Source organism: Ambystoma mexicanum, chromosome 4p, assembly GCF_040938575.1.
Source record: "Ambystoma mexicanum isolate Mex_15411 chromosome 4p, UKY_AmexF1_1, whole genome shotgun sequence".
Lineage (NCBI taxonomy): Eukaryota > Metazoa > Chordata > Amphibia > Caudata > Ambystomatidae > Ambystoma > Ambystoma mexicanum.
Genome location: NC_090927.1, coordinates 17634816 through 17659889, shown reverse-complemented (window position 1 = coordinate 17659889; position 25074 = coordinate 17634816). Strand labels below are relative to the sequence as shown.

Genomic DNA, 25074 nt, shown 5'->3' with positions numbered 1-25074 from the left:
GTTGAACAGAATGCGTTCAATATACTTATCAAGCCTGGTACAAAAAGTTTACATGTACATTGATGGGTGTACGAGTTATGTCATGATAGCATGTGTATTCCAGATTGCGGGAGACAATAAATATCAACAGTAAATTTCTACAGTGAATACTTGATATAACTTGATTGATTATGCAAAGCTTTTTCAGTAGTACAGGTTTTTACGAAATGATATATGGTACATGCTGTGTTGTGATGGTAGTCTCACATTTAGACAGAGGCTAAAGGCTTCACAGATAGCAGTTCAAAGAACACTCTTCATTGAGTCCTCTAGGTTGGACGGTATCCAACATATGGATCCAATAGAGTTCTCTTTGTAGGAGGAGCGAGTGATAGTCACCTCCTCTATAGGGACGTTTCACTACCTCAAGAATTTGAAATTTCAACTGTGCAATTGTATGTTTATGGGAGGCAAAATGCCTCGCCACTGGTGAGCGCTGGTTATTCCACCGAATATTGGATTTAGGTTCGGTCCATCTTATTTTTGCAGGTCTCAAAGTCTGGCCTACATAAGCTTTCCTGTAAGGGCATTTGATCATGTAAACCACCCCTGGTGTAATACAGGTGGCGTAGTTTTTAAGTTTAATTTTTTTTACCAGCATGCGGCTGGGTGACTGTGGGTCCCTTAATGATGTTGTTGCAATGCGTGCATCCTAGGCACGGAAAAGTGCCCATCTTTTTAGTTGTTTAGAATTGCTGTTTCTCCACTGGGGGTCTCTCAGCCGTAACTACTTTGTCCCTGATGTTCTTGCCCATCTTGAAGCACATCATTGGGGCTTTTGGAAATAACCTTAACAGAGCTGGGTCATTATGTAAGATACTCCAATGTTTTTTTTAATAATTTTCCTAATTTGAAAACTCTGCCGAATAAACTTAGTGATAAGGACTTTCTTTTGACTGTGTCTTAGATCTTAGTAACTCTGTTCTCGTTACATTGCGGGAACGTGTTATGGCCTCATTGACCTTTCTTTCTTTACCTGTTAAGGGTACCATTTGCCTCTTCCTACATAATGTTCATACCAGTACTGAACTATCCTCTACTCTTCTAATACTTTTTTGACTTTATCTTTTTCTTCTTAATAGCATTATACTTTCCAAATACACCCGATGTATTCTTCTTTTATCATCTGCAGGATACTGACTTTAGAGCATCCACTATCTAAAGAGGTCGCTCATGGAAGTCACTCCTCATTTTGAAGCTACACTACTACAGACAGCCCCTCTCTGGTTTTTGTTGACCGTATCGATAACACTGACTTCAGCTTTTGATCCTTCAGCGCTTTTTATGCATTAGGTAAACTCTCTATTCTTATACAATTTGTGAGATTTTGAACTACGGTTGATATTTGGTTTATCCATCATGACTGCATCAGATTTGGTTTACTTACTTTGAATACAACTGTTGTGACTATGTCTTCAATTAATCGGATAGCTACACCCCAAGACAGTGTACAATTTACTGGGTACTCTCTGTTTTAGAAATTGAACTATGTATTGAAAAATCTTTTTGAGGATATAACAAAAAAAATGTGTATGTTATTCAGCAGCATCCATTTGTATAATGAATTGGTTGACTTTACCATCAATATGTGAAGTACTAAAACATAGAAACATGTTATACTTGGAAGCACTTGTATATTTCTAAACCATTATAACTCACAGAGACTTTTCTTGTTTAATTCACCTTCAACAGTCCGTTCAGGCTTTTGATGTAGGTGACCCATTCCTCGAAACGCGTTGCAAAAGAAAACAGACTATTTTGTTTGTTTGTTTCCATCTGTACATGTACTTGAATATTGTACATTCAAAATATACAAATCTATTTTTTCATAAACTTTGTAGTTATGTAAAAATATTTTCTCTATATGTATATGAGACTGTTTACATATGGTATTCACACATTTGAGTAATGGGTTTTCACCAACGTAGTACAGTGTGCAGGAGCCGGGAGGATTCCCAGGTTGAATCCTCTCTTTCTGTTTGTGTTTTGTAGGGGTCTTGTGCCAAAATCTCAGTTCCTCCCCCGCACCTCAAATAAATTCTTTAACTAATAATCATTTATCTTAAGAATTATTCAATACTTTCACTTACAAGGTGTGCAGCGCCTACCTTTTTCTTGTCTTAGGTAGAGGGCAGCCATTGGTGGGGGCAGTATGACCCAGAGACCAGTGATTGGTTGTTAGGAGAAAGATAGTTCAGAAGTTAAACTGATTTTTTTCTTTACCGAGGATTCCCAGCCCGACGACTGGGAATATTCATGAGCATGTGAATCCATGCCAGACACCATGCTGGATAATGGTAATTCCGCCGACCGTAAATCCCCATGAGTCCTATGGACTCCATAAATGTGGAATTACACGGTTCTACGACCACTTATAAACCCATGTGACAGTAATCCATTAATTCAGTGGATTTACTGCTGAATTACCGCCAAACTGGTAGCGAGGCCATATGCATTTCGTCACGGATGTATATCTGCATGTGTTGGAAGTGGCATTGGTTGCATGAACATTCTTGTCATCTGAGTGAGTTATTAGTATTCCCAGCTGGTCATTGTGACCCACGTATATATTCACAGGGGTGCTGCAGCTAATCCCAATAGATGGGACATCCCGGTGCGGCACGATCCAGGCTTCCTTTGCATTGCATTGGTCACAGTGGTATCTTCCCTCTAATACTTTGCTTAATCATACCCTCTCGTGCTGGATTTGCGCCCTTGCATTTCTCATTCACCGTCTTCAATACCAGATCCTGACTGAGTCTCCACACTTGAGTGGCCTTTCCTCCTCTGTACTTTCCTCTTGAAATGGTTCTAGAATTCGTATGGCCCATCTTCTCTTCGGTATACCTTTCTAAGGTTAGTTCCCTAACTTGCATGTATGTGTTTCATATCTTGTTTGTACACTGATCCCCGCTCTCTTACCGGCACCATTTACTCTCATCCGCACTAACCCTCTTGGTGTCGCCGTACGGTCCATCAGGTTTCCACGCACGCTGATGAATTGCTTGCAAGCTCTAGAGCACCTGTGCTTATGACATGGGGCTCAAGTCTTTGAATCTCATCTAAAAGTTCTTCTCCATAGCAACTCTTATCCACTCCATCCATCTCCCCGTGTCTCATCTCAGTACCATGCTGTACTGTTTTTTCAGGTTTTGGTGCAGTACATTGGCAAAGGTGGCATAAACAATCACAGATAACCATCGACATGAAAAAAGGTTTTATTTTTATTTCATGTTTGGGGGGATTTTCCCACTCAATAAAAATGGCAGAGGAAAGTATCAGAGAAAAGACATTGTCATGGTAGCCTATTAATGGGTGTTACATAAAAATATTCATAGCATATCTAACATTACTTATCACAAAAAAGCTCAATTAAAGAGAGACATTTTGTGATAGAAGAGCACATTGTAGAGCAGGTATTAAGAAAATGCGTCATTCTTAGCAAGCCAAATGATTAAATAGCATTGCAGCATGCAGAATTTACAGTGAGTGTCACGCATTCATTAGAGCTGCACGTAACTTCAGGAGATTTCCATACAAATAAACATTGCTTGAAGAATATGAACTGTTGACAACTATTATTTTTATTTATTTGGTGGTTTATAATGTGGCACATGTACACAGGATACTTGCACATATGTATATAAATATGTTGTCTGTTTATCCTTTGGAGTATTCTTGGGATACTAAAACGAGTTTCCTAGAAAGAAAGTGGGGAGGATATCCGTTTACGCAACACATATATTGTTTTTCACCGAGAAGAACAGTTGAAAATAACCCATGGACTGGGCTTCTAAATTCACTTCCAAGGATCCTCTGGGTACACAGTGCCTTTCAACATGAGTGGGCAGCGTGGGCAGCATGTGCAGGTGGGCCTGGAACCAGCAATCTAGACAATTCGGAAAAGGACAGTGCGCTTAAATCACATTTTAGTTTGTGATGTCACTATTTGGTCTGTAATAATACCCTTCCCCATCTTTGAATAGTCCATGAGAAAGCAAGGCCCGCTCACGCAGTCCAAGAATTGAAGAATTGTTGTCAGCGTGCACTGGGCTATCCAGAGTGAACACACACCACTCCAGCTCAGTGGTCGGGACCCGAGTCCTATGAAGCCCGGGCTCCTCTAATGGATGATTAGGCTGCATAGTCGTTGCTTTTTTAAGGATCTGTTTGACGCCGGTCTATAAATCAGCAATGACCTATTATTTGCATTTTATTCAGCTTCTCACAGGTGCAAATTCTCTCTCCAAGTTTCCAAGCAGGGCTTCTCTTTGCATTTACAGTACTGTATGAGTGGCCCTCTTACACACAGGGCATTCTGGGGTAACTGTCCCCTTTACTGCATCCCTAACTTAGTGCCAAGGGTTCGCTTTGGCCCCTGCATTGTCCTGAACATAGTTCCTTCCAGCTGTTCCTATTGTTTCACATTTGTAGGCGGCATCAGCAGGTGGAACTGGAATCTCAACTTGATATGTTTTGTTACACCTCACACGATTGGCAAAACCTTAGTATGTGGTTTTATGCTACATTTTGACTGGTGGTTATATTCTGTGGTTTTCTCTCTGTGTATGTGAAAGGCCTTTTAACCACTGGGGATTGATACGTCTATGGCCTCAGTGTCACACTTCCATTTAGGTTGTATAATAACTCCCTTCCCATAGGGTAGCATTGCAATATATCATATCATCATAATGTTGCTGTGTTCTGTAAATTACTTCGATGCTGGGCTATAAAATAGCTCCCTTCCCATGGGGCAGTATTGGGAGAGGCCCTACTATCACAACGTAGATGTGTGTTGGGTCATTTAATTCCATGTTCAGCTGTATAATAATTCACTCCTCACAGGTCAATATTTGGAGAGGTCCTATGATCACAACGTAGATGTGTGTCGGGTCATTTAATTCCATGTTCAGCTGCATAATCATTCCCTCCCCACAGGTCAATATTTGGAGAGCTCCTAGGATCACAACGTAGAGGTGTGTTGGATCATTTAATCATTTAATTCCATGTTCAGCTGTATAATAACCCCCCCCCACAGGTTAATATTTAGAAAGCTCCTATGATCACACCGTAGATGTGTGTTGGGTCATTTAATTCCATGTTCAGCTGTATAATATTCCCCCCCACCCTCCCACAGGTCAATATTTGGAGAGGTCCTATGATCACACCGTAGATGTGTGTTGGGTCATTTAATTCCATGTTCAGCTGTATAATATTCCCCCCCACCCTCCCACAGGTCAATATTTGGAGAGGTCCTATGATCACAACGTAGGTGTGTGTTGGGTCATTTAATTCCATGTTCAGCTGTATAATAATTCACTCCTCACAGGTCAATATTTGGAGAGGTCCTATGACCACAACGTAGATGTGTGTCGGGTCATTTAATTAAATCCATGCTCAGCTGTATAATAATCCCCGCATCCCCCCAACCGGTCAATATTTGGAGAGGTCCTATTATCACAACGTAGATGTGTGTTGGGTCATTTAATTCCATGTTCAGCTGTATAATAATTCCCTCCCCACAGGTCAATATTTGGAGAGGTCCTATGATCACAAGATGTGTTGGGCAATTTACTTACCTGTCATTATATACAATAATACCTTTATCGTAGGTTAGTATTGGGATAGCTCAACCGATCTCATCACTGTACTGTCATTCATTTTATTTAAACATTATTTAACCAGGGAGCTAGACCAAACCAGAGGGTCCCGGAGAGCCTTGCAAAGTTCAATAGGAAGGTGGTAAAAAGATTGCTACAATGTTTTCAGAACAGTATAGGAAGAGTAGGACAGGCAAAGGATAGCAGTGAAGGAGCATGGTCCATGTTAGGATGTGCAATAATGCCCTTCCATTAGATTGATATTACGATATCTCATGTGATAATGATGTCTCAGAGTTCTGCAATTTACGTCCATGTTATTGTATGTGAAGCCTCCCTTCTCATAGGTTAGTACTGGGATTTCTCACACGATCACCACTGTACTATGCAATTGACCTCCATGTTAGGATGTATAAGTATTCCTTTTCCCTATAGGCGGGCTCATGCTATCACAACTTCGCTCTCTTCTGTACTTCCGTTTGGCTCATTATCCCAGGGTTCGTCTAACACGGTTATATTGTCCCATTTGTACATTTGCGCCAACTCACTATCACACTCCTTATGTGCCCTGGCGTGTCTTTTTTGGTGTCTGTCAAGAGTATCCTTCCGACTGAAGCTTTTTCCACATATCTCACAATGATAAGGTTTTTCCATCGTGTGCATTTTATGGTGTCTTTGAAGAGCTCCTTTTTGAGTGAAGCGTTTTCCACAAAAGGTGCAATGATAAGGTCTCTCTCCTGTGTGCGTTCTTTCATGAATGACTAGTATTGAGACTGAAGTAAAGCTTCTTCCACATACGTTACATATGTACTTTCCTTTCACTTCGCCCTCTCGCCGAGGTCCACGACGACGACCTCTCTGAAAGGTGGGTGCACCTTCAGGATAAACGTAGCCAGTCTGACTCTGCAGTGGGTGCTGTTCATGTGCCAGATCCGTGGCATCCCTCGCTGGGCTCTCGCAGTCAGTGTGTATTTCTAAGCTCTGCAAAGTGGGAACCTTTGGATGTGAACTGGAAGGTGTTGGTTGATTGCCCCCATTCTGCCATTGCTCACTTTTCTCTCCTAGTTTCACATCGTTCCCTGGATGAGTCTGGTTTTCAGGGCCCTTCCCCTTGTAAATATTCTGGAATGTGCTGCTTTTAAGTTGCTTTGCTGCAGATGTGTACAGTGTGGATTTGTCTTCACATTTTACAAAATGACTGACTTTTCTCTTCCTGTACACGCTTCCTTTACCTGTTGGGTACATAATGAAATTAACATCATCAGCCACGTCCACATGAAATACCGAAGGACAGCAATATTTACAAAATTTATACATCATAGAAATGCGCTCTATATGTTTGATTAAATTAGTTAGTGAAATTGTGAAGGATAACAATAAATATACATCAGATCGATTTGTAGCGGTATGCCCTCCAGATCATCAATATTTGCACATCAGACCAATTGAAGAGCTTCACATCCAAGAAATACCAATATTTACAAATCGGACCAAACAAAGAGCTCTGTAGATTTACCAATATGTACAAGATTGATCAGAGTTCTGCATTCCAGGGATGCCAACATTTACACATAGACAGATCAAGGAGCTCTGCTCTGCAGATAAAGGAATATTTACACATGAGACCTTTGATCATAGAGGTCTGCACTCCGAATATACCAATATTTACTGTGAGGAATCTGAGGGCGTCCTCACTTCTTTCCCCAACATATCCTTCTCTCCCAGGTGGGTGGCCAGGAAAGGCTGTCGCTACTGGATCCTGAACTTGGGTTGATATGCGAGGGAGGATCACCTGCATGGAGGAGACTTGGGGAGTGGGGATGAGACACCCTCGGGTGAGACACAGTATCCCCCATTTCACTTTTTTAATAGGTCTGATGTCCTCCAGGCCTTTGTAGGTCATTACCAGTCCCTTTCCCAATCTGTTACATAAATCATCTCCCAGTAAACACCAGTCAGGTACTGGGACGAGGAAGAGACACACCAGGCCCATACATCCTCTCTTTAATGATTCTTACACCACTTTGGTACTGGGATGAAGAAGATGCAACAAAGACTAACAACAGACCACAGAACTAACCCTGCACAGCCTAGTTGCAGAGTACCTAATCAAACTGGCGGGATATTTAAATGTGAGTACTGGAAGATGGGAGATTCGAACCAGAGTGCAGCCGTGTGGAAGCAAAACCCAGAGAAATCCAGGGAAGCCGGAGAGGGATACAGAGCAGGCGCAGCAGGAAGCAAGGTGGAAATCGGGCCGGCGTGAGAAAGCTCTGCAGAGGCACCTGGAAAGGCTGGGTGAGAGCCGAAGGAGCACCGCCTAACGAACCGCAGCAGAGAATGGGCTGGTGGAGTCACAGAGGCAGTGAGGTGCATCGGCTATACCGGTGGGCAAGAGAGAAGCTGTCCACGAACCTGTGGCAGGACAGGGAACACTTCCCAGAGACACGCCCAGTGCTGCAGTCCCACACCATTTGGACCTGTCAATCGATGCCAGTGAGACTGCCCAGGAGCGCTGGGAGCCCCGGGTGTACTGACACGGGTTTCAGTGGGAAATTCGCCATATATGAAAACCTGATGAGAAAGAGACTGTGTTTACGTGAAATCCCTTAGTTAAGTCAATTTGTGGAAAATTCAAAATAAGTACAACAGTGACTTAATGAATTGTGATAAAACCAGAGGAAATGTTGATTTGATTGAAGTGAATTGGTTATGAACTAACATGTAAAGCAATGCTATCAAACAAAGCCAAATAAGCAAGCATACATGAATAATTGTGAAGAACGTTGTCAAGAGGCAAACAAGCATTGCCAAGAGTCAAGCAGATATTATTGCACATTAATCAATGGTTATCAAGAAATCTGAAACAGTGAATAAGTTTCATAGCAGGAGAGTGTACTAGAAGGCTTACGATGGCTTGTTCAAAACCCCTTGAACAGTAATTGAGCTTCCTGGCAGGAGAGTGTACTGGGAAGCCTATCTTGGTCGTTGCAAGCGAAAGCTACTAAACAAGTGAATGGTAACAAGTGAAGCTGAACCTGTGGCAGGACACCTATGAATTCAATCCAAGTAAGGGGTGTCGGTTGCGTGACCTGTGATGGGTGCACCGTGTGGTCCGACAACTGCGCCTAGACCGAATACACCCACCAAAAAAAGTAACTAAAAGAAAAACCCGTGTGAGCTAAAATTGAGGAATTGAACTTTGTAAATTGGTGAAAGGTAACCAAACCTGAAGAGCTGGTACGTATCCCAAGGAATTGTGTTATTTTGGAACATTGAAAGACTTGAAAGCTTGGGGAAGAAACCCTCTTTTGTAACATGAACTGTTTGAACCTTAGGGAAGGGAGACCCCTTTTCACCCAAGACCTGGAAGAAGTGCTGCACTTATATTTGAACACTCGTTTAATGCTGACGCTGTCATAAACCATCGCCTGCATCCCTTTTGGACCCCGTGGTCCCTGACCGATAGAGCACTGAATGCAGTAATCCTCCCAACAAGGCCGTCGAATACAAAACATAGCTTGCCAGCCTTTAAGTTCCACACTCGGCGCACTACTAAACAGACACACCCCTGCGGCTCTGCACGTCTCAACGCTACTGCTCTCTGTAGCTGGACGTGTGCTGCCGGAGTTCGCTCAGGGCTATTTTCCTGAATCCTCTATTCCCGGTTCCTTGATTTCTCTTCCTTTCCTTTCATCCTTCAAACTTTACCGAACTTTCCTGGATTTTAACCCGCGCTCGAGTCACGGCTTCCGTGCCTCCGCTCGCGGACATTGTTCCTTCCTGGTTCTGTCCTGGACAATCTGAACGAAGCACGCTGGAATCCGAAGACTCGCGTACGCTCTTATACAAATCCCAGACCGTGCGAAAGAAGTCCCAAAAGAAGGTCGCAAGCAAACAGGAAAAACAGGTGAGAAGGGCAGAGACTTGTGACAGATTGAGAAGGCTAAAAGCCGATACGCATACAGGGATGGAAGCCGCGGTTCAAGACCTCATGCGAGGCATGCAGGAACTTACCACCGAAGTTCAAAACCTTAAAGCTGAGAACGCTGCCTTAAAGCAGCTGGTATTGTCTTGTGATTCTGCTCGCAAGGAAAGTGTAATTGGGAGGAGTGGTGGACAAATATGATGGCTCACCAAAGACCCTTCGTGCCTTTCTTGAGTCATACTTGGTGCATTTCACCTTCAAGCCCTACTACTTTTCCACCCCTAGAGCAAAGGTAGGATGTATGATATCACACCTCACTGGCAATGCATTAACCTGGGCAACTCCCCTAGTCAATTCGGGCGACGCCCTCCTGGATGATTACAATGGATTCGTGGAAGCCCTAAAGGCCATGTTCTATCGTCCTGAGCAGTTTTACAGCGCTCAAGAACATCTACTTGATTTTCGACAAGGATCCCAGGATATGCTTACCTATGTCACCCGTTTCAAACAACTTATGAAGGAAGCTGATTGGTCCCAAGAGGCTAGCTTCACTCTCTTTCGCAGAGGCTTGAATGAAGAAATGAAGGACGAGTTAGCCAGAGTAGTTCCTAATTCCTTCTAGACCCTCTTGGACCTTTCCTTGCAAATTGATTTTCGAATCCAGGAAAGAAAGGCGGAGAAAAAGAAGTCGAAATCATCTTTCCAAAAGGCTGTCATAGACCACCATTCTAGCCCAGAAACCGCAGTTTCTCCGACCTCAGATCCAGAACCCATGCAACTGGGGGCATTCCGTGGACCCATTACCCCACAAGAAAGGGCTGCGCCAAATTCACACTGGTCTCTGCATGTATTGCGCCTCCGATAAACATCTTGTCAGAGAGTGCCCTATTGCTCCTCCACGGTGTTCGGGAAATGCCAGCTCCCGATCCTAAATGGGCCACAGTTTCGGGAGAATGATGTCTGCTCCACATCAATTCCTTCCTTGAACTCTCCTGGACAAAATAACCTTGTGATTCTACAGGCCTTTCTATCACCTTCTAAGAAAGAATCCTACCCCATCCTGGCATTAGTGGATTGCAGAGCCATGGGCATATTCATAGATCATGATTGGGTCACAACTCATCACATTCCATGCGAAACACGAGAGACTATGCAACCTGTTGAAGCTATCGATGGAAGACCCCTATCTTCAGGACCCATAACCCTTCAAACCAAGGAGCTTCTTCTCTCCATAAACCACCATCAAGAGAAGGTTAAATTTGATATTATAAGATCAGCCCACTATCCAATGGTTTTCGGCATGCCCTGGTTACAGAAGCACAATCCTTATATCAATTGGGCAGCAGGCTCTCTATTTCTTGGTTCGGAACATTGTATGTACCACTGTTTGTCCCTGAACACCTTACCAAAGCCCTCTGAAGACTTCCAAGAAAATCAACAAACACCAGTCACCGTCTCTAAAGTCATTCAGATTCCTAGGGCCTATCAGGCGTCAGATGTGTTTTCAACAGCCATAGTTCAAGCTCTACCACCCAACAGACCTGAAGATTGTGCCATCGATACCAAACCTTCAGCAGTAATTCCGTTTGGAAGAATGTTTATCTTGTCAGAACCTGAAAAGAGGGCCCTCCGGGAATACCTGGATACCAATCTGGAAAACTGAACTATTCGGCCATCCAAGTCCCCGGCGGGCGCCTCCCTATTTTTTGTTCCCAAGAAGGATTCCAAGGAGCTTAGACCATGTCTCGATTACCGTGGCCTTAACCAATGCACTCTTAAGGACCGCTATCCATTGCCTCTTATCTCAGACATCCTGGAAGCCGTCAGAGGTGCTGTCATCTTCACAAAACTAGACCTCAGGGGCGCCTACATCTTATTCGTATAAGGGAAGGTGACGAATGGAAGACAGCCTTTAGAACACCCTTCAGCCATTTTGAATATCTAGTTATGCCCTTTGGCTTGCTAATGCCCCAGCAGTCTTCCAACGTTTTATGGATCGGGTATTTTCTGATATGCTGTTCCTCTTCGTCATTGTATATCTAGATGACATACTGATCTACTCCAAGGACCATCAAGAACATGAAGAGCACGTAAGGGCAGTCTTACAACGTCTACGAGAACATAAACTCCTGGCCAAACCAGAGAAATGCCTTTTTCACGTATCTACCGTTCACTATCTCGGATTTGTTCTTAGCCAAATGGGGATTGGAATGAACTCGTCGAAGGTTGACTCCATTGTATCTTGGCCTTTTCCCACTAGCGTAAAGCAAATTCAATCCTTCCTGGGGCTTGCTAACTTCTACAGAAAGTTTATTCCAGCATTTTCGGAAATTGTTCATCCTATTGTTACATTGTTAAAACAGGACACCCCCTTTCAGTGGACCTCAGTCCAAGATTCAGCGTTTCAACGATAAAAAATCGGAGTTTACGCAAGCTCCCATCCTTGCTCAACCTGACACAGACCGGCCCTTCATTGTCGAAACTGATGCTTCCAACTACGCCATTGGGGCAGTCCTGAAACAGGAACTTGAAGACAAACTAGAACAACCCATCGCCTATCTCTCCCGTACCTTGACTCCCAGTGAAACCCATTATTCCGTCCTGGAGAAGGAATTATTAGCCATCCGTCAGGCCTTCACTGATTGGCGTCATCTCCTTCTGGGAGCCAAACACCCGGTTCAAGTTCGCACAGACCATCGGAATCTCCAATTACTACAATCCCTAGAATGTAGTAACAGTCGCCAAGCCCGCTGGGCTTTCTTTTTTGCCCAATACTAATTCCAAATCCATCATTTCCCTGGAACACATAACATTATAGCCGATGCTTTATCCAGGCATCCTGACTATGAACCCCTTGAGGATCGGACCTTTCCTAAGATGTTTCCCCACACAATATTTGTTGCCCAAGCGATTACCCTCCTGGAGGATATTCGAATTCAAACCCAGTCCTCTGAACCTTGGAAGGAATTTAAGAGAAACAATCAATGGAATCTCAAAACACAGGATGGATACCTGTTCAAGGACAATCGCTTGGTCATTCCCACTCCTGGTCTGAGACAAAAAATCACAAGCCTATGGCCTCATTACACGGTAGGCGGTAAGGGTTTACCAGTACCGGTATTTTACCGGTACCGGTAAACCCTTACCGCCTTACTACGAGGTCCCTTTGCGGGTTGGAGAATTTAACGCCTGCTTTTTGCAGGCGTTAAAAACCAATCCGCAAAGGGACCAGGGAGCTAATTACGGTACCGCAATTTGCGGCACCATAATTAGCGCCTTCTGCATTCCCATAGAGCCCTATGGGGCAAAAATGGGAATGGGGAAGGGCAATGGGGGAAAGGGGAATTACCGCCCCGCCAACCTTGGAATAGGGGGTAATTCCCCTTTCCACCAAGGCGGTGCCGGTATTTTACCGGCATGGACCAAGGTGCTAATAGCACCTTGGTCCACCGCCATCCGTGTAATGAGGCCCTAGGTCATGATACTTTCCATTCAGGACACCGTGGCATCACCAACACTCTCCATCTAATACAAAGAGAGTTTTGGTGGCCAAAGATGAAGGATGATATCAAGATCCATATCCAGACATGTGCAGTCTGCAATCAGAACAAACATGATAACAAAAGACCAGCGGGTCTCCTGCTCCAACCGGCAATACCAACAAGACCCTGGGAAATCATTGCCACGGATTTCATCGTGGAACTACCCTCTTCCAGAGGCTACACAACTATAATGGTTACCATTGATTTGTTCACTCATATGGCTCATTTTACACCTTTATACAAACTGCCATCCTCATCTGAACTTGCTGAAATTTTCCTGGAACACATATTCCGGCTTCATGGGCTACCTTCCAAAATCATTTCTGATAGAGGGCTCCAGTACATATCCCAGTTCTGGAAACAGTTATGTCGTATGCTGGGAATCCAGCGTGCCTTGTCTTCGGGTTATCATCCACAGACCAATGGAGCTACTGAGTGAGTAAATCAAACTCTGGAACAATATCTTTGTTGCTTCGCCACCAAGGTCCAGGATGATTGGTCACTCTTAATACCTGTGGCCGAGTTCGAATACAACAATTCGGATCTTTCAGCTATCAAAACCAGCTGCTTTTTCTGTAGTCAAGGATTTCATCTTTCAATCCTACCGTCCATTCTTCCACATCCAACCCCAGTTCCTTCGGTTGATTCCTGGATTGAAACACTAATCAATGTGCATAAAGAAGCTAAAGAAAACCTAGAAAGGGCCCGAAGAGATGTTAAACATTATGCTGACTCCAAAAGAAGACCAGGACCTTCCTGTTGATTATGCGATAAGGTCTGGTTATCCTCAAAGCTCTTCCCACGTCACCTTTGACCAAACAAATTGGCTCCCAGGTATTACGGTCATTTTTCTATAAAAGAAATCGTCAATCCAGTGGCCTTTCGACTCCGACTACCAGAATCATGGAAAAGGATCCACCCAGTCTTCCATACTTCTCTGTTGAAGCCGTATGTTCAACCCTCTCGAGCTGCTCCAAGATCTACTCCAGTGATTGTCAATGACCAACTCGAATACGAAGTCTCCAGATTTTGTGATTCTAGGTACCGACGTGGTCAGCTGCAATATTTGGTCGAATGGAAAGGGTATCCACCTAGTGAGCGCACCTGGGAACCCATATCAAGGCTGATTCGAAGATACCACCTTATCCATCCAGGCAAACTGTCATGCAACGCTTTCCTAGCTAGCGTCTGTGGCCCCAAGTGCGCTTGCATGCTTCCTGATTCCTTTCACGCTCAGTAAACTACGTGCACTTGGTGGTCTAGTTTTTCTCTGCTCGGGTGCACGTAGCATTACTTAGCCACGCCTCCTTTGCTGTTCTGTGCGTTGCAACCCTTCCTCGGTCAGCTGTGCTTTCCCTTGCTGCCGCGGTCTTGCAAAACGCTGTTGTTCTGCTCCTCCGAGCATTCTTTTCCCTACCTTTTTCTTCCTCTTACGTGCATTTCTCTTTTCTATTTTCCTTCCCCGTCTTTCCCGGTCATTTTTATCTCGAGGCTCTCTTTCTGGCTCCTCCTCTATCCTTCTCTGAGCTGTTGCTTGCAGCCCATTTCTTCCAGAACTTGTTTTGGAGTTACCACTCCAGACGCTTCCTGTGTTCTGGGGTACTATTCTTGATTTTCCCTACTCTTCACACGAGCCAGCGCATACAAGCTCAGCTGCCATCAGGAGACCTGCTGGGCCTTTGTCAACAGTGGGGTTTTTTTTTGGCCTATATTTGACTTTTTTTCCCCTTTCTGTCCCTTCGGGGAGGGGGTCACGGCCAGGGCGTTTGTAACCGCCCTTACTGTGGCTTCCTCCTGTGGGAGACACAAGCAGCAAAGAAAAAAAGAAAAGGATTACAGAGCCCATCGAACCCTCAGCCCAGTAGAGGAAGATTCAGACACTACAGGTGAGGAGGTAGAGGAGGGAAGTGGGGATTGTATCACCCTACCAGTGAAGGCGGCTGACAGTTTGCAACGCCACACCTCAAGGATGGCTACTCCTGAGCAAGTGCAGGAGTTAATAGCCGCGGTACAAAATCTTTCTCTCGAGATGCAAAACATGAAAGCAGAGAATAATCTCTTAAAGCAGATGGTGCGGCACGCGAGCCTCCCACAACAGACCTGCCTCCAATGTCTTTATCTTCAGGGAAGTATGACGGGTCCCCCAAAACTCTAAAAGAATTCCTTGATGCTTGCAGGGTGTATTTTTCATTTAGAACCCGCAACTATTCCTCCGATCATGCCAAAGTTGGTTTCCTAATATCCAATATGACAGGGAACGCCCTTGCTTGGGCCACCCCTCTCGTCACAGGAGCTGATCCAGTACTCTGAAATTTTGATGCATTTGTGGATTTAGTGAAACACACCTTCGAGAGACCCGAAATATCCATGGCAGCAGAGAAAGACATGCTGGACATTCGTCAGGGACAAGCCGACGTGTTGTCATACATTTCTTCGGTTGGTCTGAACAATCGCAATTTATTTTGTTCCGCCGCGGTCTCCGAAAGGAACTTAAAGACGAATTGGCTCACTTCCCTCGCCCTGCCTACCTACAGGAATTGATGACTGCTGCGCTTCAGATGGAATTCAGGATACAAGAAAGGCGTCAGGAGAGACGCAAGACACGCACCTCTTTTACAGGGACCTCCTCTCCTCCTTCACCTACGCTCAAACATCATGACGAGCCCATGCAGATTGGCACCACTCGTCGATCCCTGACCCCTGAAGAAAGAAAAAGGAGAAGGGAACAAGGCCTATCTGCTTACTGTGCTTCGGATCGTCACACAGTACGGAATTGTACTGAACTGCCCCATAAACCGGCGTAAAACGCGAAGGGACAGGTTATCGAGGGCAGTCTTCCAGTCCCTATGTAACTATGTCAATTGATTTCTCGGATACTTCTGAAGACTCCCGTCTTATGGTTATGACAGTAAAAGTTACCATTCGAGGCAACCTCTTTTCTCCAGCTGAGCGTGGAGAGCGGTCGCCGGTGGCCTGAGGGGATCAGCAGGCCTGGAAAGCCCTGCCTGGGCCTACGTGAGTGTTTCTGTGCTTTTTTTTTTTTTAAAAAAAAAGGAAAAAGAAAGTTGAATTTGTTTTTCCCCTCGCGCTCCTAGCGCGGTGTTTGACCTGCTCCTGCTCCCCCCCTCCCACTTCCTGGTCTTCCCCTCCCTCCCCGCCTCCCTGCCCGCCCACCCCCCCCTCTGATTGGCTGTGTGCCTGCCTCCCCTCTGGCCTACTCAACGGCCGTTCCCCACGCTCGCTTCTTTTCTCCAGCTGAGCGTGGAGAGCGGTCGCCGGTGGCCTGAGGGGATCAGCAGGCCTGGAAAGCCCTGCCTGGGCCTACGTGAGTGTTTCTGTGCTTTTTTTTTTTTTTTTTTTTTTTTAAAAGGAAAAAGAAAGTTGAATTTTTGTTTCCCCTCGCGCTCCTAGCGCGGTGTTTGACCTGCTCCTGCTCCCCCCCTCCCACTTCCTGGTCTTCCCCTCCCTCCCCCCCTCCCTGCCCGCCCACCCCCCCCTCTGATTGGCTGTGTGCCTGCCTCCCCTCTGGCCTACTCGACGGCCGTTCCCCACGCTCGCTTCTTTTCTCCAGCTGAGCGTGGAGAGCGGTCGCCGGTGGCCTGAGGGGATCAGCAGGCCTGGAAAGCCCTGCCTGGGCCTACGTGAGTGTTTCTGTGCTTTTTTTTTTTTTAAAAAAAAAGGAAAAAGAAAGTTGAATTTTTTTTTCCCCTCGCGCTCCTAGCGCGGTGTTTGACCTGCTCCTGCTCCCCCCCTCCCACTTCCTGGTCTTCCCCTCCCTCCCCGCCCGCCCACACCCCCCCCTTCCTCTCCCTCTGCCTATAACCTCCCCCCTCCTGGGCAGCCCTCTGCCCGGCAGCCCCCGCGGCTAAGGGCCCCAGGCCAAGGGCGACTCCTACAGTGCGGCTCCCTGTGTGTCTGCAGGTGTCCGCAGGGGACGCCAGGTGCCAGTTCCTCCGCTCTCTGGCCGACCCCTCCTCACCTTGCACACCTCATCCGCACGAGGCCTCGCCCCCTTATTCCAATTGTTTGGTAAACTATGGTGCTTTTATCTCCCCTCGCAGGATTCTCAAACTTAGGTGGCCCTGACCTACTAAGCATTACTGTTTGCTCTGCATTGTGTTCAACTAGGGTGCTTTTTCTCCCCTCGCAGGATTCTCAAACTTAGGTGGCCCTGACCTACTAAGCATTACTGTTTGCTCTGCATTGTGTTCAACTAGGGTGCTTTTTCTCCCCTCGCAGGATTCTCAAACTTGGGTGGCCCTGACCTACTAAGCATTACTGTTTGCTCTGCATTGTGTTCAACTAGGGTGCTTTTTCTCCCCTCGCAGGATTCTCAAACTTAGGTGGCGCTGACCTACTACGCATTACTGTTTGCTCTGCATTGTGGTAAACTAGTGCCCTCCACTCACTTCCTGTCTGCATACTCGTGTCGTCCGCCTCCCCTCTTACTCCATGGTGCTCTCTATCTCGCCTATCTACTCTAACTGCTTCTCCATTGACTATCCTGCTCTCCTCACTAAATCCGGTAGGAAAAAGTTTAAAAAGGACATCCTGGTCTCCAACCCAGGCCTCCCTATCGCTGACACCTACACGAGCGCCTGCTCCAAGGAAACTCTCACTGACATTCTCTTTTTCGTGCCTTCACCTGAACTATGGACCCTTCACATGGTCGCTGTGCTCTCTCCTTTCTCCACCTCTCCCATTAATGGTGGCACCCGTTGGGATGTCCTCTTGGCCCCTTTCCACTCCTCTAAAGCCATCATTAATGTCTATGCTAACGGGACCGTCTTGGTCCAAGGCCCTCAGGCCAACCTTCACCTCTTTGATAGACGCTTCCCATGCCTCATCAACTTCCTCTCCGCTCCCGCTGTCCCCCCTCCTCTGTCCTCGGCTACCTTGCCTCTCCCCTCCCTCCCTGCCCCTTCTCTTGCTCCCTCTTCAACTCCTTCTCCAACACCTCCGCAGGGCGTACCTCTGATCTGTACCCCTCCCCGGAAGTTTTTCAAGGGTGGCAACCTTCTCCACATTGCCACTCTAAATTCTCGCTCTGCCATCAAGCACTCCTCCGATATCTGTCGCCTTCTTGAGGAACTGGACCTCGACGTCCTCGGTCTCACTGAGACTTGGTTCACTGCCAGCTCTGCCACCAGCTTCGACACACTCCTACCTGATGGCTACAAGATCCTCTCCGTGCCCAGGCCTAACCGTTCAGGGGGTGGTGTTGCCCTTATCTTCCCTGAGTGGATTCCTGCCACTGTCACTCCTACGCAGACCTACTCCTCTTTTGAATGTCTTGTCTGCCGACTCTCTCTCTCTCTCCTAGCCATTCCCTTACCGTGGCCACTATCTATCGGCCACCTGGTCAAATTTCCTCCTTCCTCTCTGAGTGGGCTGACCTCTCCTCCTCACTCCTGTCCTCAACCACCCAACTCCTCTTTCTCGGTGACTTCAACATCCACCTCGATGCCTCCTGTCCCCCCACTGGTCTCTTTTGCGAACTCTGCAACTCTCTCTCACTCTCTATTCTCCCGTCTGGGCCTACTCACTCTGCAGGGCACACTCTTGATGCTCTGATCTCTTCTGACCTTCCCCTCTCCCTCCCTCTCTCCACTCCTCTCTCCTGGAGCGATCACTTTCTCCTATCCTCCTACCTCTCCCTCCCTAACCCACAGGCAAAGCCACCCTCTTCACTGCCTCCCACCTTCTCGGTCATCCGACCCATGAAGCACGTGTCAGTTGAGGCTTTCGCTGCTACCTTCTCGCCCCCTTCTCCCCCCTCGGCTGACTCCCACCCTGACACAGCCCTCTCCATGCTCTATTCCTCTATATCTGATACTCTCGATATCCTTGCCCCCGTCATGAGAATCCGCCTGAAGCCCAAAGCCAAATGTAACTCCTGGTATGACTCGGATCTCGTCACCCTAAAACGCAAGTGCAGGGTGGCAGAGAGGAAATGGCGTGCTTCATGTTCATCCTCTGACAAACTGGCCTGCCGCCTGCTCCAAAGGCAATACCGGCTCTCCGTTCTCACCAAGAAGAGAGCCCTTTTCCAAGCCCGCATCTCTGAGGCATCTAACAACTCGGCCGAACTCTTTAAAATCTGCAAGGAGCTGGCCAACCCTGCTGCAGTCTCTACCTCTCCTGTCCCCTCCCAGGCCCTTTGCACTGCACTGGCCTCGCACTTCATCTCAAAAACTCAGGACATCCTGTCCTCGCTCTCCTCCTCTCACCTCCCTCCCTCTCTTCCCGGCTCTTCCTCTTGCTCTCTTGCAGCCGCCCCTCCGCCCTCCTTCTCTGCTTTTCCACCTTTTTCTGCTGATGAGGTTTCCAGACAAGTCCGATCTATGAAAGCCTCGTCTAAACAGGTTCACCCCTGTTCCTCCAAAACCATCAAGGACCACATCGACTCCCTGGCTCCTGCCCGGGCTGACTTTTGCAACCACTCATTCGCCTCTGGAGTCTTCCCATCCCCCCTCAAGCACTCCCTTGTGCACCCCCTCCTCAAGAAACCCTCTTCCGACCCCTCCTGCCCGGCCAACTATCGCCCAATCTCCATTACTCCCTTCCTGGGCAAGCTCCTGGAGAAACTGGCCATCTCCCAGCTTAACCTCCATGCTGAATATGTTGGTAACCTTCATGACCATCAATCCGGCTTCAGAGCGGCCAGAAGCACGGAAACTGCTCTCCTGAACATCCGTGAAGACCTGCTCCTGAACCTCGATTCCAACACTCCCTGTGTTCTCATTCTGCTCGATCTCTCCTCTGCCTTTGACACTGTCAACCATTCCATCCTGCTCAACCGTCTCCGTGATAACCTGGGTATCACTGGTCAGGCTCTGACATGGCTGACCTCTTTCCTTTCCGGTCGACCCTCCCAGGTCCAAATGGGCTCCTTCCTCTCAGACATCTTTTTCTCCACCTGTGGTGTCCCCCAGGGATCCAACCTCTCTCCCTGGCTTTTCAACCAGTATCTGGCACTCCTTGCCCACCGCATCGCCGCTCTCTGCCCCCACTTCCAGTGCTATGCGGACGATACCCAGCTCATTTTCAGGCTACCCTCGGCCTCCTCCTCTTCTTCCCTCATCTCCGACTGTCTGTCTGCTATCCAGGAATGGTGTGCCGCCAATGACCTCTGCCTTAACGCCAGTAAGACTGAGATTCTACTCATCGGCACACCCACTCCCTCCTTCCCTGCAGCTCTCTGGCCGGCCTCCCTTGGCCCCCTTCCTGCCCCTACCTGCAAGGCTAAAAACCTTGGGGTCATCTTCGACTCCACACTCTCCTTCTCTCCTCATATATCTGACGTCTCTAAGAAGTCACACTACCAGCTGCACCTCCTCAGAGGTATTCTTCCCTTCCTCTCCTTCCCCCAGAAGCTCACTGTCTCCCGAGCCCTGGTTCTCTCAAGGCTGGATTACTGTAACAGCCTCTATCTTAATCTGCCTGCCTCCACTCTCCGCCCTCTGCAACTTATCCAGAACAGAACTGCGAGACTTGTCCTTGGCCTCAAGCCCAGGGACCATATCTCTCCAGGACTGAAATCTCTTCACTGGCTCCCAGTGGCTGCGAGGATTAAGTTCAAAACCCTCTGCATTGTCCACAAGGCCTTCTGGGGCCTGGGGCCTAAATACCTTCAACTCTCTCTTCCTAAATATCTTCCTTCACGAGCCCTTCGCTCATCCGTCTCCAACTCCCTCATGGTCAGCCGCTTCTCGAAGCAACGAGCTGGGGGTAGATCTCTCTCCGCAGCAGGGGCCTCCCTCTGGAACAGCCTTCCTGCCTCCCTGAAACTTGAGGAGAACCATCTCCGGTTCCGGAAGCACCTCAAAACCTTCCTCTTCGCTTCTGCCTTCTCTCTCCCTCTCCCCTGCTAAACCTGCCTAACTCCCCACTGAAATTCTGCACTAAACCTGCATCTTGGCCACTCTCAGCGACCTCGGTCCAGGGCCCAGCCACTCTCCACTTGCACTGCCTCCCTGGCTCCCCCTGCACTGTGGGACTGTCACTGTATCCCTACAGCCCCCTTCCTAGCACTTGCTCTGCACTTACCTCGCACTTGCCACCAGCTGGCCCTTTTATTTATTATTTATTAGGCTACTTACCGTGTACTGCACTTTCCCCCCCACCTCCTCCCCCTGCACTTTCTCCTTTTCCCCTTACCTCTGCACTTGCCCGATCTGAATGACACCTGGCCTAGTAGGATCGTTTGTCTGTCTTCCCCTTGTTTCCCTCCCTCCCTGCCTCGTCGCGCCTTGAAACACTTGTGTATAGGCGCGTTACAAATACCATATCATATCATATCATATCAAGTGGAGACCTTGGCGCTCCTGGATTGCGGGGCCGCTGGGAACTTTGCTGACACACTCTGGGTGGATAAGGTTGGAGCTAAACGTATTGATCGCAGACATGGCCAGAAGATAGAGGGAGTAGACGGAAAGCCTTTAAGTTCCGGACCCATCCTCCAGACTACCGAACCTTTGCCATTCACCATTCTCCAGCATTCGGAAGTCATCACTTTTGACATCATCCGAGCGGCCCACTTCCCTTTGATATTAGGAATCACCTGGCTGCATCAGCACAATCCCAGTGAGAACTGGAAGTCGAATAGTATGCATTTCAACTCCAACTACTGCCAAACTCATTGTTTCTAAGAGACGCATTACCAGGAGGTAAAGATCTCTTCCACCACACTGCACGCGACCATTGGTGTTCATTCTCTTGACAAAATATTGGAGGAAAACCCCACAGTATTTGCAGAAGCTGCTCCTATGGCGTTGCCTCCCTACAGACCTGAGGACTGCGCCATCGATTTGGTTCCAAATGCTTTAGTACCCTTTGGCTGGATGTTTGCATTGTCAAAGATGGAAAAGGAAGTACTACGGAAATATTTGGATGACAATTTGTGCAACGGTCTCATTAGACCTGTAAAGTCTCCTGCGGGTGCTCCATTGTTTTTTTATCCCCAAACGAGATTCCAAAGACCTGAGGCCATGCATAGACTACAGGGGACTAAACAAATTAACTCTAAAGGACAGGTACCCCATGCTGCTCATCCCTGACATTTTGGAAACCATTCAGGGTGCTACGGTTTTCTCTAAATTGGATCTGCGCAAAGCTTATCACTTACTCAGAGTATGTTCCGGAGATTAATGGAAGACCGCGTTTAGGACACCTTTCGGCCTGTACGAATACCACGTGATGCCATTCGGCCTGGTGAACGCTCCTGCCATCTTTCAAAGGTTTATCGACCGAATATTTTCAGATCTGTTGTTCGTGTCGGTTGTTGTTTATCTTGACGACATACTGTTTTTTTCACAGACTATGCCAGAACATCGACTCCATCTCACGGAAGTACTGAAGCGCCTTAAAGAGCATCACTTCTTGGCCAAACGGGAAAAGTGCGTTTTTTGAGCTTTTTCTGTAACCTACTTAGGGTTTATTCTTTCACCTCAAGGTATTCAAATGGACCAAAAGAAGGTAGATGCCATTCTCCAAAGGCCGGCTCCTTCCTCTGTCAAAGAGGTACAACGATTTCTGGGACTGGCGAACTTTTACATGCGATTTATACCAGATTTTTCCAACATCGTTTTACCAATTACCAGTTTACTGGAGAAGTCATCAATGCCTTTCATCTGGAGCACTCAGGCTGAAGATATCTTTCAACTCCTGAAAAAAAGTTTTTGTAGCGCTCCCATCCTATTCCAGCCAGACCAAAGTAAGCCTTTTATCCTTGAGACAGACGCCTCAGCCGCGGCTAGAGGAGCTGTTCTACTGCAAGAACATGACAATGAAGAACACCCTATAGCATATTTGTCTAAAACCCTCACAACGAGCCAACAAAACTATTCCATCATTGAAAGAGAACTCTTAGCCATGAAAAACGCCTGTGAGGTCTGGAGATACCTGCTGCAGGGCAGCCACCACCCCTTTATGATCCGGACAGATCATAAAAACTTACAAGTTCTGCAGTCCATGGATTGCATCAATTCCAGGCAAGCACGATGGGCACACTTTTTCTCACAATATGATTTTTGCATCACTTACATCCCGGGAAGTCAGAACACCTTGGCAGGTGCTCTATCTAGAAAGATGCTTACTACCCACACTGCCTCCTCCTTCCCTGAAAGACTGTTCCCAAGGAACCAAATTGTAGCAACCATCACCTCTTTTTTTCAGCAGATCAGGGAAGCAGCCGCCTCTCACTTAGAACCACGAGGCATGACTAAAAAGGATGGCCTGTTTTTTAGGAATCAGAGGATATGGATACCTTCCAAGACTCTTCAAGAAAACATCTTGTCTTGGTGTCATGACCATAAAACGGCAGGCCATAGAGGGCGAGCTAGTACTCGGATTTGGTGAGAAGAACCTTTTATTGGCCGGGTTTGCCTGAGGATGTCAAATGGTATGTTAGGACCTGCGGAGTATGCAGTCAGAGTAAATACAGCACAAATAGACCCATCGGATTCTTGCAGCAAGATACCATCCCTGATCATCCATGGAGTCATGTATCCACAGATTTCATTGTGGATTTGCCACCTTCACAAGGATGCACTTGTATAACGGTGACTATGGATTCTCTCACCAACATGGCTCACTTCTCTCTGCTTCCAGGTCTCCTGACTGCTGATGGCATGGCATTGGTTTTCATTAAAGATGTTTTTCGGTTCCATGGTCTCCCAGAGAAGATTGTGTCTGACCGGGGGAGTCAATATGTGTCCAAATTCTGGAAATCACTCTGCGCCGCCCTTAACATCCAGCGTGCGTTATCGTCTGGTTATCATCCTCACACCAATGGGCAGACAGAGCGTTTGAATGCCACCGTAGAACAGTTTTTATGCAATTACACTTACCTGGAGCAAGACAACTGGGTGGACTTGTTACCAACGGCGGAATTAGCCTACAACAACGCCAGTCATTCAGCAAGTGGGATGTCTCCCTTCTATTGTTCATATGGCTTTCATCCCTGAGCCATTATTCCTGTCTCTCCTTTTCAACCTGCACTCCCGGCGGTAGAAGAAATACTGTCTCGGATAAAAGACACTCAAGAAAAGGCAAAGTTAAACTTGATAGACAGTCTTAATGCCTACAAAGGTCAGGCCGACCGACACCGGCAGGTAGTTCCTGATTGGAAGGTGGGCTCAAAAGTGTGGCTATCTACTAAATACCTTCCGAGGTGGTCGCGCCCATCTAAGCTGTCCCCTCGGTTCATCGGGCCCTATCCTATCACTGCTAAAATCAATCCGGTGGCTTTTCATCTGAAATTGCCTCCTACTCTAAGGCGGATACACCTGGTGTTTCATGCCTCACTTCTGAAAAGCGCTGAACAGTCTCGCAGGGCTCGACCTTTTCCGGTTCTCTCTCATTCCCCTGATACATCAGAATATGAGGTTTCCCAGTTATTGGATTCTAGGTACCGCACAGGGCGCCTGGAATACCTTGTGCATTGGAAAGGCTTTTCCCATGCGGAGGACTCTTGGGAACCCATATGGCACATTCATGCCCCGGTCCTTCTTAGGAGGTTTCACCGGTTACATCCCGGTAAACCGGGGGGTCTGCTTCTTAGATGGGGGCATACTGTCATGCAACGCTTTCCTAGCTGGCGTCTGTGGCCCCGAGTGCGCTTGCATGCTTCCCGATTCCTTTCACACTCAGTAGACTACGTGCACTTGGTGGTCTAGTTTTTCTCCGCTCGTGTGCACGGAGCTTTACTTAGCCACGCCTCCTTCGCTGTTCTGTGCGTTGCAACCCTTCCTCGGTCAGCTGTGCTTTCCCTTGCTGCCGCGGTCTTGCAAAACGCTGTTGTTCTGCTCCTCCGAGAATTCTTTTCCCTACCTTTTTCTTCCTCTTACGTGCATTTCTCTTTTCTATTTTCCTTCCCCGTCTTTCCCGGTCATTTTTATCTCGAGGCTCTCTTTCTGGCTCCTCCTCTATCCTTCTCTGAGCTGTTGCTTGCAGCCCATTGCTT

At 47.2% G+C, this 25074-nt stretch overlaps 1 protein-coding gene across 1 annotated transcript in view; it reads right to left on the bottom strand.

Annotated features, from left to right (window-relative positions):
- Positions 1 to 3241: 3241 nt before the first annotated feature.
- The window catches only part of LOC138452923 (zinc finger protein 684-like), a 225034-nt gene continuing 203201 nt past the window's right edge, over positions 3242 to 25074 (bottom strand). Inside the window, exon 7 of the mRNA XM_069605275.1 lies at positions 3242 to 6871. Within this exon, the coding sequence (XP_069461376.1) occupies positions 6081 to 6871 (791 nt within the window). The 3' untranslated portion in view covers positions 3242 to 6080. The remainder of the gene's footprint in view (positions 6872 to 25074) is intronic.